Source organism: Lutjanus erythropterus, chromosome 1, assembly GCF_056507025.1.
Source record: "Lutjanus erythropterus isolate fLutEry1 chromosome 1, fLutEry1.hap2, whole genome shotgun sequence".
Taxonomy (NCBI): domain Eukaryota; kingdom Metazoa; phylum Chordata; class Actinopteri; order Lutjaniformes; family Lutjanidae; genus Lutjanus; species Lutjanus erythropterus.
This window is the reverse complement of record NC_139317.1, coordinates 39,344,464-39,358,926: the sequence shown is the minus strand read 5'-3', so window position 1 is coordinate 39,358,926 and position 14,463 is coordinate 39,344,464. Positions and strand designations below refer to the sequence as shown.

At 39.3% G+C, this 14,463-nt stretch overlaps 1 protein-coding gene across 1 annotated transcript in view; it reads left to right on the top strand.

The window, feature by feature from the left end:
- LOC146333254 (solute carrier organic anion transporter family member 3A1-like) overlaps positions 1-10,090 on the top strand; it is a 37,101-nt gene extending 27,011 nt beyond the window's left edge. Inside the window, exons 3-10 of the mRNA XM_084721579.1 lie at positions 1,941-2,039; positions 3,215-3,484; positions 3,617-3,781; positions 4,244-4,442; positions 6,193-6,328; positions 6,488-6,660; positions 8,554-8,618; positions 9,552-10,090. Of these exons, the coding sequence (XP_084577705.1) occupies positions 1,941-2,039; positions 3,215-3,484; positions 3,617-3,781; positions 4,244-4,442; positions 6,193-6,328; positions 6,488-6,660; positions 8,554-8,618; positions 9,552-9,928 (1,484 nt within the window). The 3' untranslated portion in view covers positions 9,929-10,090. The remainder of the gene's footprint in view (positions 1-1,940; positions 2,040-3,214; positions 3,485-3,616; positions 3,782-4,243; positions 4,443-6,192; positions 6,329-6,487; positions 6,661-8,553; positions 8,619-9,551) is intronic.
- The last annotated feature ends 4,373 nt before the right edge of the window (positions 10,091-14,463 follow it).

Sequence of the window (14,463 nt, the reverse complement as noted above, 5' to 3'; positions counted from 1 at the left end):
AAAAACTAGACTTTGGTAATAATGATTATAAAAAACTAAGTGAAACAACATTGTATAATATATACACATAACATATATATTGTATAAGGTCTGTCACTGTTAGCAAGCAACAGCAGACACGATGTCTAGAAGGAAGATGTCAAGTCACACAAGCCAGATTCTTCTATAGTATAGAATTGAGTACTTATAGTTTAGAGAGTATTATAGATCTGAGACCAAACTGACAGAAGGGTGGGACTGAGAAAATTAATTACAAGTATGTCTTCTACTTCAGCACCAAGGACAGCACCATGCTTTTCTCAATACACAGCATAGTTAGGCAGCTGATATTTCAGAGCCATGGTCTGGGCCATGAGATTTTCTAGTAGTCATTAGTTAAAGCCAGTAGTCGACTAGCCATCACCAGTTTAGGATATTAATTTAATTATCAAAATATACATGTGTTGAATATTTATTCACGTCTCGTTAAAAACCTGGGAATAAATTACTTCACAAAACCAAATACTCATGCGAACTTGTTCTTCAACCAGTTCATACCTATCCTATGCCCCCTGAACGTGCCGTGTGAGTGCTGGTCAGAGTTGGTGTACATCACCACGGTAACGGTACTTTATTCCCAGTCATCAAACCGGCCTCCATCAGCTATGCTATGTATAACAGATGGTTGTTATAAAGAACAGGCTGTTACTATGGACACAGCTCCAATCATAGACTCTGGAGGAGCAATAAAATGATTTTTAAGCAGGTCATTATTGTGAAATAAACCCCTTCAGAGTGATTCAAGACTTACATCACCCTGTCAGGTTTTACTTCACAATGGTGACCTGCTCATTGTACATCGTCCTTTACACATTTGGGTGTCTGTGTCCTTGAAAGGCCCAAAATCTGTCAAAAGGATTCTGAATGTGTCTCCATTCATGAATCACTGTGTCCCTCATTTTTTTGTCATCTCCCCACTGTGTATCTCTTGTCAAGGATTACAGTTACCAAAAACTGCTTTTAACGGTGTGATGTTCTCGTGCTGAAACAGATTTTCAGATGACAGACAGAAAAAAAAAATGTCTGGTTGAAACAATTTGTCTTTCTGGAGATTTATCTTTAGAAATGCATTGATAACACTATGAAAAAGGAAGCCGCCATTCCTCTCTCAGATTTATCACTGGTGATAAGCACAGCACTAATCATTACATCCCTCACAGAAAAATTGACTGGCTCTCTCATTCTATCAGCGGGGAGCAGCCTCCTCTGCTCTGGGCTCCGTTATTAACACTCAGGCTACTGGAGCTCAGTCCTATTGTTCCACACACCACCAGCATGGATAACCGAGTTTCACTGCCACACACACACACACACACACACACACACACACACACACACACAATCCTGCACAGTCTGCTGCTGCTTACTGGAAACCTCTCAGCCTCTGGGCCATAACAGGGCAAGCGTTGCTTTCAAGAGGAAATAAAGCAGAGCCGCTGCATCAGTGGTTCCCCACAGCTCTTATGCTAAGAACCCATTTCCTCCTTGATTATTTACGATCCTGCTGGATAATCTAGTCTTAGATCAATTACACTGTGCAACCTATGAGCTGCATATTACAGTGACAGTGAATAAATCTGTCAGCGGGAGACATCTGATGAAATTTAAAGTCCCTTGGCATGAATTTAGTACTTAATCTTTCCTTGAAATACAACACATTTTGTTCTCAATCATACAGTGGGTTTAATGACACAAGTGTTCCCTGTTGTAGGATGCTCCATGTTACCACATATTTAATAAGAGGGCCTCAGTAATGGTCACTTAACAGTCTTGAAACGATGCTGCCCTCTGCTGAATAATGAGGTGAAATGCATTTCTGTTGGAGTTTTTGCTGTTGTTCCTTCCATTTTGACTGACTGACTGATTGTTTTTATTCTCTTTTTTCTCTGTCTGTCTTGCAGGTATTTTATTTTCAACATTAGTGTTTGGCCCGGCCTGTGGCTTCATCTTAGGTTCTGTCTGTACCAAAGTCTATGTTGATGCTGTCTTCATCGACACCAGTGAGTTGGTTTTTCTTTGCATTTCTTGAGCTACATTCTTGAATTTTGTTGACCCTTATGGGAAAATGAAGCCATAATACCATAACATTATACCACAATAGAAACAGGGACAGTTCATCCCAAAATCAGATAGATTTATATTTTCCTGTTTTTCTTTTAGTGATATTTAGCCATCAGGATAGTTTTGGTCTGAGTTGCTGAGTTTTGAAAATATCATGGTAGAGATGTCTGCCTTATCTCCAGTATAATGAGACTAGACGGCACCCGCTAGATGGACTAAATGTCACTCTGCTTGTGGTGCTCAAAGTGCCTCAACGTCTTTTTTCAGAGATCATGGCCCAGTTACTCGAGATAACCCCCCAATCTTGTTGTGAGCACAACGAGGATTGCAGATTTTGTACATTTTCCTTAACCAGTAGCTGAACACATTAATAATTACTAAGACACAAAACACATATATTTTTTCATTATTTTTTTTCACAGTGTAGTGTGTCAAAGCCAGCAAGAGGAGAGTTTTCTTTTGATAATTTTATTTTTTTATGTCATCTTTTGTAGTTATTATGGTGGAGACTACTGCTTTTGTCCACAGTGGCCTCGAAAATCAAAAAATATGAAAGTTCCTCATAGTAGCTTTAAGGGCAGTTAATAGATCAATGATTAATCATTACCATACCTAGCAGGAACTATTTTCTTTTTACCAAACTGCACCTGCGCAGTTACACCCATAAGGAAGACGCTTGCGTATATGACAGCACAGGATGTAAACATTAATGTCCTACTCCTTGGCTGAGCTATAACAAAAGCACCAGTGGCCTAGCTAGCATGGCTATATGGTTGACAGATAAAGTTTGGTAGAAAGAAAATAGTTCCTACATGAAACTGCTCACAACAAGTTCTTTGGATTGTCTTGAGTAACCTGGTCATGATTTCTGGAAAGAGACACTGCTGTTGAGTTTTTCAAATGCATATTAATTCCATTAGAAAACATTCTAGATGGATAGATAGCACTAAAGAAGAAAAGAAGAAAAAGAGGATAAATTCTCCCTATGATGAAGAATTAACATGAAGAATTTACTCTTAGTGCAATTTCTTCACTTTGATCTGTGAAATTCCATTTTATAAAATCATTCAACATCCATCCACTGCAGTAAATTCCCTTACCTTGCCCCATCCAGGTAAGCTGGACATCACCCCAGATGACCCTCGCTGGATCGGGGCGTGGTGGGGCGGCTTCCTCCTCTGCGGTGCCTTACTCTTCCTGTCAGCCCTCTTCATGTTTGGCTTCCCCCAGGCACTGGACGAGCAGGACATGGACGGTGGAGGGGAGAGTGAGCAGGCTATGCTGCCTTCCTCCCTCACCCTGGAGTACCAGGGCTCCAAACCCAACGGGGCCATTCGTGGCTTTGACATAAACAGCGGGCTCTCAGTTTGTGAGCATCTAAGAGGTAAGGATGAGCACATAGGGGAGACCCTGGCCTGAAGAGAAGAGGGATTTTCAAAAGTTCAAACTTTAACCCTGTATTTTCTTACTACTTACCATGTCCTCATTTTCTCAATTTTCTTCTCCATCGACCCAGTCATCCCCCGGGTAACCAGGCACCTTCTCTCCAATCCGGTGTTCAGCTGCATCACTCTGGCAGCCTGCATGGAGATCGCTGTGGTTGCTGGCTTTGCTGCCTTCCTGGGAAAATACCTGGAGCAGCAGTTCAACCTTACCACCTCCTCAGCCAATCAGCTGCTAGGTAGCCAGAACATAATCTTGTGTGTTTTATCATCAAGCCATCAGGGCAGAGAGAGGGCAGGATTTGGGGGTAAATAAGGTTTTTTTCCTACCCCATAAGTTGTGAAGAAGAATATATGTAATATGTAGAATGTGTATTGAATATCTTGATTTTGATTATGAATTTGTAGACAAATAAAATGGTACAAACATGCATAGATACAGAGAGTAAAGCATAGTCTGTGAAATCAAAATTAAATTACTGAAAAACAAAGAGCTGGATAACTTAAAAAATTAAAAAGTTTTTGCACCCAATTAACAATAATTTAGAAAAAAACAAACCAAGAGGCAAGAGAACCAGGTTATAGATAGGACATGAAAATAAAAAATAATAGTAATTCAAAAATGAAGAACTATAATTACAACATTTGTGCCAGTAAAAATTGTCAGGAAACATTGGTCACCCTGGTTTTTTCCTCCCCAGGTATGACGGCCATCCCCTGTGCCTGTCTGGGTATCTTCCTTGGGGGGCTGCTGGTGAAGAAGCTGAACCTGTCAGCTCTGGGCGCTGTCCGCATGGCCATGCTGGTCAACCTGGTGTCCACAGCCTGCTATGTCTCTTTCCTCTTCTTGGGCTGTGATACCGGACCTGTTGCTGGGGTGACGGTCGCCTACGGTAACGAGTAAGTAGGGAAACCTATTGATGTCTTTGAAAGATTTTTTCTTCTGGCTAAACTGGTCTTACTGTTGTATTTTTCACAAGTTACTGAATTGCTTGTATGTAGTTTTTTTTAAGAAACATATTGTAATTATGAATGTCATGTATGTCAAATGTGCTAAATGCTAAAAATATGCTAAAAAGCAATTGTTTTCACATGATCAAAAAGAAAAATTCAGAAACGCTACAATGTTGAGAACCTTTTTAGTTGAGACATGGCCAGTATAGTCAATTTGAGAGCAGATGAGAAGGAACCCTATCCACCTTGTTGGCACAATAACAAAATGCATCCCCCTTTTTTAACCTGTCATCCCCGCCTCCATCTCCAAGGAACAGAAAGAGTGCAGGAGCAGAAGGGTTGTTTAGTTGAATAGTCTAGACTGCCTGTTTCATTTATCATTCATCTGACTGAGGTTTGTGCAAGATAGAATCTATGGCTCTGACCACAGCTCTGCAATGTCAAACTGTGTCTACCCGGGTTGTGTAATTTCATGGATTTGTAATCGTTACTTTTTCTCTGAGTCCGGTCCTTCTGGCAGCTGCTTCAGTACTGCACTCTATGTATGGGTTGAAACTATAAAACATGTTGTAACTATAGTGTTAGGCATTTAACAGCAGCTGTCAGAAATGTGTAAGGGATAATGCCCAATGAGGAGTCCATTATCAGGAATTAATGGACAATGTGGAGGTCAGAACTGTCAGATGCCACTGTGGAGTCCATTAATTCCTGATAATGGACGCCTCACTGGGCATTATTACCTCACATGTCTCTGACATCTGTCAAATGCCTAACACTATTAACACATTACCCCGCTTATACCGTGGTCTCTTGCCAAAGGAAAAAAAGTAAGACCATTGATTTATATATTTTTTTACTTGTTTTGCAGTCAAAGTCTAAATTTTTTCAGAAGCCATAACTCTGTTTCCCCGGTAGCACCTATGGATTTAACTAATACTTGCTATGCAGTGGAAATGTTCACTGCTCCAGAAAATAGGACTCATAGGACCCTTTAGTCAGTCGTGGACAAAGTACTCAACCCCAGTACTTGAGTCAAAGTGTAGATACTCCTGGTCAAATATTACTCAACTACAAGTGAAAGTTGCTCAGTTAAAATTTTACTTGAGTTAAAGTACTAAAGTACTTGCTTTTAAAAATACTTAAGTATTCAAAAGTACAAATTACAAAGTACATTTTCTAATATTAATACATGCTGTATTGTTTTCATGATGCATTTACAGAAGCTTGTAACTCTCTGAAACCATCTAATGATGCACTGACTTGCTTGTAGAGCCACTCTGCTACACAAAGCCTATAGAAACATCTGTAAAAACTCAAAGTTAAATTTATTTCATTATTGTCCACTACTGCCTTTAGCTCAGCTATGAGCCAGAAAGCTAATGTTACACAAACAAAATTCAAAATTAATAACACTGTTTGCAGTTTTAAAGAAAAAGTAAATATAATTTGACAGTATAATATTCTTGCTTCTATATCACTGATTGCATGTTGCCATGAAGAGTACAATGGTTGAATACTCAGCCCATAAAGTGCCCCTATGTAATCATGTGCTGATTTACTCTTTAAAACTCAGTTAAAACATTGAAACAAGTCTAAAGGAAAATGTCAAATTGTTTCTGTGGATATTTCTATTTCATGTGAACATGGCTTATACAGTTTATATAATCCCTAACATGACCTTTGACCTCTTCCATAGGACGCTGCAGTTGTCGCAGCGACCTGAGTCAGCGTGCATCAGTAACTGTAACTGTTACACAGCGTCAGTGAGCCCCGTCTGTGGTTCCAATGGAGTCACCTACCTCTCAGCCTGCTTCGCTGGCTGCACCAAACCAGTGAGTAAAGAAGTTTACTCTGATCGAAACAAGCTGCGTCAGGACTACCTCTGACTCTGGAGAGTTCAAACTAAATGATGGGGACAGGAATAATGCATATGCAAGCATACATAAATACCATGCAGCGGTTCATAACAACCTTTCTTGTCTTTGCGTCAGAACCTGACCAGCTGTACGTGTATATCCAGCAACAGTGAGGATGCGGTGGCTTTACCAGGGAAGTGTCCCAGTCCAGGCTGTCAGCAGGCCTTCCTCACCTTCCTCTGTGTCATCTGTGTGTGCAGCATGATCGGAGCCATGGCCCAGACACCCTCGGTCATCATCCTTATCAGGCAAGGAGACCTGCTGCTTTGCACAGACTGTCCACAAGAGGGAGCCGTTGACATTTATGGCTGATCAAACGCACAATGATGGAATCAGAGTCACCTCAGTCATCTCTGAAATACAGATAATCTGGTCCATTATTGCCTGACAAAACCATAAGCTTGCATTTCTTTTGGTTACTTTGGGAATTATTGGCAGTAAACATCAGGAAAGAGAGGAGGATGGACACACAACAAATGTGAACCAGGGATTTTGCATTCAATGTGTCATATCATTGATCCGCCAACATGTCTCAGAATGATCATCTTTAGTTTAATGTCAGTCATATTAGGTTTAGATTTACATTTCACTCATCTCAGGTGCAGAAAAATGTTGACACACAGGAAGACTTTTTGTTATATATAATGTCAAAGAACATTGTAGGGTACAGAACAGACAAATGTTCATATGAGTTTGAATATCACTGTACATAATATAGTAAATCAAGGACATGTGTCTACGTATTAAAGAATATTATAATATTGTGTTTTTTACAACTCTGGGCTTTTTATATTTGTAGCCATATTTTAATAGAATTACATTATTATCACCAAGCCCAAACTGAATCTGCAGATTTTTTTTTTTTTTGTTTGTTTGTTTGTTTGTTTTTTGCAGTTTTAAAGCATAAAAATCTACAGAATTTAATTTAGTGTGATGTCTGAGGTATTTTTTACTTTACTCTTTACTTACAATATGCATTTCTTGAGCAAAAATAAGTACAATATATTAAAAATAGCCTAATATTACCTCAAGCTGGGCTTAAATAATTATAGTCTTTAGTAAAGCCTTTAAATGTAAGATTTTATTTTATCACCAACAGTTAAAACAAAGTGTGAAAAATTTCTGGAAATATAAACCAGTGTAAAATGTGGGACACTTGTGGGTTCAATATGGGGCAGAGCGAGCAAAAATGGATTATGAGTGATAAGAAAACTGTACTAACCAAGTTAGAACTGCTGTGATTTTGGAACAAAAACAAAGATAGTCTGCCATTTGGGAAAATACACTTGTTTGCTTTCTTGCTGAGAGTTAGATGAGAGGCCCGATACCTCTCTTATGTGTGTACAGTAAATATAAAGCTACAGTAAGCTGCCAGTTAGCTGAGCTTGGCTGAAGACTGAAAGCAGGGGGGCACAGCTAGCCTCGCTCTGTCCAAAGATATCAAAATCCACCTACCAGCACCTCAAAAGCTCACTAATTAACTCTTTATATTTTGTGTCTTTAATCTGTTAAAAAAAAACAGTTAAGAAGTGTAGAAATATCAAGTTTATAATGGAGTTACATGCAGTAATTTTTGGCAGGACGTCAAGTCTTGGTCACTGTGAGGTCGTCAGGTGACTGGAAAGTGCTTAGCAGACAGACAAACTGTTGTTTGTTAATTAATAGTTACACCACTTGAAACTTTGGAGCCAGGCTACCCTTTCTTACATTTCCAGTCTTTATGCTAAGCTAAGCTAATTGGCTGGTGGTAATTGTAACTTCATATTGAACAGATATGTAAGTGGTATCATTTTTTCATCTACTGTAAGTCACAACAAAAAAAGCAAATAAGGATAATTCCAAAAAAGGTTGAACTATTCAGTTAGACAACCACCCAGGTCATTTGCTGCAGTTGTGTCCACAGTTTGGCCGTGCAGTGAGCAAAAATTACTTCATCCATCCATTCATCAGACCCAACTTTTAATAAACAAGAATTATCTTTTAACCATAGGGTATACAGCGCTGAGGTCTCCAGCTGGTTTGACCTCAGTGGTAATGAAACTCCTAACGTTTGCTTCCATTCAACCACAAATGGCTTCTTTCCACAACTGAGTATTCAGCTCACCAGTACAAATCATTTACAATTCTATCCTTGTTTTCAGAACTGTGAGTCCAGAGCTTAAATCTTATGCCCTTGGAGTTCTGTTCCTGCTCCTGAGACTGATAGGTAAGCAATTTGCTTCATATACTTAATACTTTACTTGTATCCACAGAAAAGCAGTTTGTTGTTCTTGATTTTTATTGATACATATTAGGGCTGCACAATAAGGTAAAAAAAAATTATATTGCGATGACAATAGCCATATAATTCAGGATTAGTGCGAATGATAATTTTTAGGCAAAAAAAAAAAAATCCATTTTCATTTCCTACCAGGCCAGCGGCAGAATCTTTGCAGCAGGGTTACCAGGTCTGCGTTTTTCAGGGAATTGGGCTACTTTTGAAGAGTTGCTGCAGGATGATTTTTTTTTGTCTGCTGGTTGGGTGGACCTAATGGCCATGCAAATTAAATGCCCATCCATATTTGAAATGAAAGCATTTATTCCTACTGAAATCATACCAAACTGACTCCAGATCAGCATGTACACACTCAGATTTGGCACATGTCACATGCACACCTACATAAAAACCCACAAATACAATATAAGCCTACGCTCTCTGCCTGCCTGCACTGGTCTTTTTGGCCGTCGGTCTGGTTTTGATCTACCATTGGGCTGCTATTGTGGCAACCCTGCTCTGCAGCCCTGTAGAACTTTATTATCATGTTGTCACACATTTTTACTTTATTGAAGAATTGCAGCTTCTATGATATTGCACTTGGTCATAGTAAAATTCCGAGAATATTTCAATCAACTGTGCAGCCCTGATACACATTCTGTAGTAAGTTTCACATTGCCATGCTTGTCCCAGCTATCGTGTGTGTGACATGTCCACTGTTGCCCTGTAGTTTTACTCTGATGTAAATGTCAGAGCAATTTTTCACCTTCAATGAAACGAACTTCATTGGCTTGTCTTTGTGGATATCAAGGAAACCCGAAGTCAAACTGGTATTCTTTTTGACCTTTTGACTTGCTGTCTGTCCACAATCCCCTCCCGCTCCAGGCTTCATCCCTCCCCCTCTGATCTTCGGCATGGGCATCGACTCCACCTGCCTGTTCTGGAGCACAGTCTGTGGCGAGAAGGGAGCCTGCATGCTGTATGACAATGTGGCCTACAGGCACCTGTACGTCAGCATCGCCATCGTCCTCAAGTCGTCAGCCTTCCTCCTGTACACCACCACGTGGCAGTGTTTGAGAAAGAACTACAGGAAGTACATCAAGAACAGCGAGGGTTACCTCACACCCACCGAACTCTTCGCCTCCAACGTGACTCTGGACAATTTGGGCAAGGAGATCACCCAGAACCCAGCCAACAGGACAAAGTTCATATACAACCTGGAGGACCACGAGATGTGCGACAACATGGAGTCGGTTTTATAGTGGTGGGCTGCAGACTGGAGCCGAGGCTGTTAATGTGCAACTGATCTGATGTGCGATTTTTCTTTGGTGTCGTATCAGTTTAGAAGAATGTTGTCAGTAAGGGTCTTATCTTCTTCTCACACAAAACATCAGACATAATTTAAAAAATGAAGAGAAGTTTCCCAAAATCCACACTTGAAAAAAAAATACAAAAAAACTGAAATACAGACGATCTGGTCCAGACAAGTTCATAACCTGACTTAAAACATTTCTTTTACTTATTTTGGGTATTTCTCCCTTAATCTGACAGCAGAATAGAGACTGACGGCAAACATTGGGAAAGAAAGGAGGAATGACATGCAACAAATGTCCCCAGCCAAATGTGAACCAGGGACATTGCTTTTAATGCATCATACCACTAATCCTGACATGATCTTCTTTAGTTCAACTTCATTAACAGCTTAGTTCAAATTGCAGTCATGTTAGGTTGAGATTTATTACAGGGTCAGAGCTCTTTGAGAACCAGAAGTCTCAGATTTTAGTTATTCATTAGCTTTATTAGACAGTTTATTTTCCTTTAGAAGGAAGTATTCTCAGGTCCAGATGTCAGATAGAAAGGATGACAGTTAACATGGTCGTTCATCATTAGATGATGCATATTTTAGCTCATGGTTGGAGCACTTTTACAGAGATCCAGAACATGCAGTCGTTACTACTCGGCAGTCCTTCCACAGAGTTATTAACAGAGTTTTGTGTTCCCTCAATCAATTTTATTTCTATTTATATATATATTTATAGTGAATAGAGACAAACAGAAATGCACTGACTACAGAGGCCCAGCAAATAGGAATACAGGCCTAGGAACAGGCATAGTCGCAACTGACCCACCCCCTTTTGCTCTGTGCACAGTTGAGCTTGGTACCTGGTGGAACCTCGGTCAAATTTACTGTACTTAGATATACTATGAGCTCGGCTCGTCTGTTGAAAAGAAAACCAAATTTTGAAGATAGGTAAAGGATGTGCACTAGTTAACTATGTAGCTAGGGATTGATATAGATTAGCTATCTAGTTAGGAGGCTCTCTAAAAACCTTGCGTCACTTCCTGGATAAACTAGCAAAACCATAACTTAAAAACGTTTGTTTATTAACCTAATATTTGCCTTAACATACAAAGGACACACCTAACTGTAACTTCAAGCAGAGATGATTTTTCATTTTTTGTGATCATCAGTTTACACAGTTACACTTAGATTCTGACTGCTGCACGGCTGCGAACGCAACTACCATTAGACTTCCCTGGAGATTTTCAAAAGACTTACATGACAGTGGATGAATTCTTCTTCCGTTACGTTATTCTGGAAAATATAACTAAATCACGGGTGTAGAGGTAAATACAGAGCCTCATTTAAAAGAGAGTTCACTTAGGTTTGCTAAAATATATTGACAAGATGGACTGAATTATGCCAAACAAGTGTAGTTTGCCTACTTTTCCAAGCTCCAATAAAAATAGCCTATACTTTCCAACTGTGTCCAACTTTTTAATCTACTGAGAGTATGGGCTTTTACAGGTCCCCCAGCAGCATCTATTAACCATCTTCAAAATTTGTTTTTCATTTCAACATAGACGAGCCTAGCATATAGCATGTGGTTCCACTGAGTACCAAGTTTGCTCACCTGTTATTGGAACACAGAGAGGGTCACGACTCTAGATGCCCTATTTCCTGGCTACACTGTTAAAGCCTCTGAGGTCAGAGAACGGGACTGAGTCAAAATATAAACTAAGTATAGACAAAATACAAAAGCCAAAAAAAATCCCTCTACCTTAAAACCAAACAAATTAATTTCTTAACTCCAGTGATGCAAACGCAGATATAATAAGCAATGGAAATTGACGCTGTAGGTTTTAAAAATAAGTCATGTTGATAAGTTTATTGTTCAGTGTCTTAGAAAAGTTACCCAGAAAGTGATTTTATTTTTCATTTTGTGCCACCAGACGTTTTTGAGTTGAGGTCACTGTGCCTCAAAATGTTGACCTCCCATTTTGGAACCAAACTCAGTCTGAGTTGTTGCACATATTGTCCAGACTTTAAAACTGGGAAACAGAGTCTTTCTCAATAGCTTTCAGTGTAATTGGCCCTTTTTGTTCTAGAGGGCCTTTTAGAACATTTGTTGAAGTAGAAAAGTGTTGAGCCAGTACATATTAATTATCCCTTTACTGTGTCATAATGTGGAGTTTCGTTATGAATGCTGGATGAGATTCTGAGACTAATTTTTGTTTCAGAGCCACAGAATCTTTTTGTTGATATTCAGTCTTTTTCTCCTTGACATTTGTAGAAATTAGGTGCAACTTCCAAAAGCAAACTTTTTAAAAAAAATACCCCTCTAGGTGTTAAGTTGATGATCTTACCTAAAGCAACAGACTACAAGAGAGAATATAGGAGTTCGGTCCATAGGCCCACCTATGATTAGTTGGACAAGACACACGTGACCTGATTCAGTAACCAAACCTGTGACACTTCAGTTACATGACTATCTCTCTAACCACTGATTTGACCGTTCCACCATTATAATTCTGCCAGGAACACTCATGTCGATTGCAAATCGAGGCAGCACCACACTTTGACTAGACTCTACTCTTGGGGACGCCCCCTGCAGCAGTAATGCATGGAATACATAGCAACATGATAAATAACAAGCAGGGAACGCTGCAAATACGACGCTCCAGAGTACTTGTGTGTAGTAGGGCCTGAAGCAGGGGGAGGCGGTGGGGGAAGGAGGCCTTCACTAATAGAATCACGTGAACGGACAGACCGAGAGCGTGAAAACATTTAAGTAGAATGCAGAGTCAAGGCAGTGCGACATGATGATTGTGGTGGGCTAGCTGTCAGCAGACACAGCATAGCATGACGCACGGTGTCCAGCCAGAATTAGTTCATTTAAAAGCATGCTGGTAATGCATGCAACGATAAAAAAGAAATATTCAGTATGTCACTAAGCTGCACAGACAGACTCTGTGGTTTGGTGACTGTGGCCATGGTTAAACACACATTTAACTCCAGTGGCCTCCAAATTCTATTTTAGACCATGGAAAAGCTTTATAATGCATACTGCATTGTGATGTTGACAATTTTTAGCAAACCTCAGCTGACTCATAATCACTCACACTGCAGTGATTGTCTAAACACAGATGTTTTTTGTTTGTTTGTTTTTTTCAGATAATATTTATGTTAAGAATTCTATGGGATTCTGATTTCTGACATATCCAGTTTATATAGAGAATATATTGTTTTTCCTGGCTTACTTTGTAAGTACTTAATATGTTTTGCATCAAAAATATGGACCTTTGTTTGTCCAGCCACTCCTCATTGCAGTAGATTTCATTTCCATGATGTGCAATCCTTTTGATGTTTGAAGGTGGTGGTTAAAGGGGCAGTTTGACATTTTGAAAAATAAGCTTATTTGCTTTCTTGATAAGAGTGACACAAGAATACTGATACTAATCTCATGTCTGTACGGTAAATGAGAAGTTTGAGCCAGCAGCCATTTAGCGTAGCTTAGCATGAAGACTGGAAATGGGGGAAGCAGCTGTCCTTGGCTTTGTTTAAAAGTCAAAAAAGTCCACCTACCAACAGTTCTAAAGCATTTATTAACATGCAGTATCTGCTTGGTTGAATTAATACGAAAACTTAACTGTAAAAATGATTTGTTGCCTCACAACTGCACAGTGATGACAAGATTCCAGGTAGTTACTGCATCCTGCCATGGAGTAGTCCTGTATATAACCTACTGTAAAACTGAAACTTGTCTAGTTTATGCCTGGTAAGGGTTGAAGGGCAGGTCCACTACTTTTGAGGGTTTTTTTAGGTTTGTATATAATTCTGTAGCTTCCCAAATCAAGTTTTGGTTGAAGTATCATATAGGTTTCTGTATGATTATGTTGCTACTCATAAAGCCCTTAGGTTGGGGGAGGAGAGGGCATCTGCGCTGTAACTTACATTATTGCTTTTTATTAATGACTGACTGGGAGTTTCCATTTGAAACCCCCAAAAAAGAATGCAGATGTAGTGTTTGAACACACAAAATATAAAGTGTATATCAGTTAACTTTAGAGGAGCTCAGAGTTGGATTTTTTTTACTGGAGCTGGGGTCACTGTTTACCCTGTTTTTTGTCTTTGTGCTAAATTAAGCCAACCAGCTGCTGGTTTTAGCTTCATATTTACCACACAGACATGAGAGTGGCATCATTCTTCTTTTGTATTTACTGTCATGAAAGCAAATAAGACTAGTTCCTAAAATGTTCTAAGTTAATTAAAGCCACCCACAAAGTTCCATGATTTAGTTTCATTTTATGCTGCCACTCATGTTTTATGAGTTGTTTTGTTTGTTTTGTTTTTTTTGGGTTTTTTTGCAAATGGTGAAAATTATTTTGGATCCACACCACTCATATGATATATTAAGTTTAGCACTTCAATAAAAAATAATAGTAAAAGATTTCAAGTATATATTGATAGTGCTTCAGCACCATAAAAATAAAGAGAATATTATATCAAATGGAG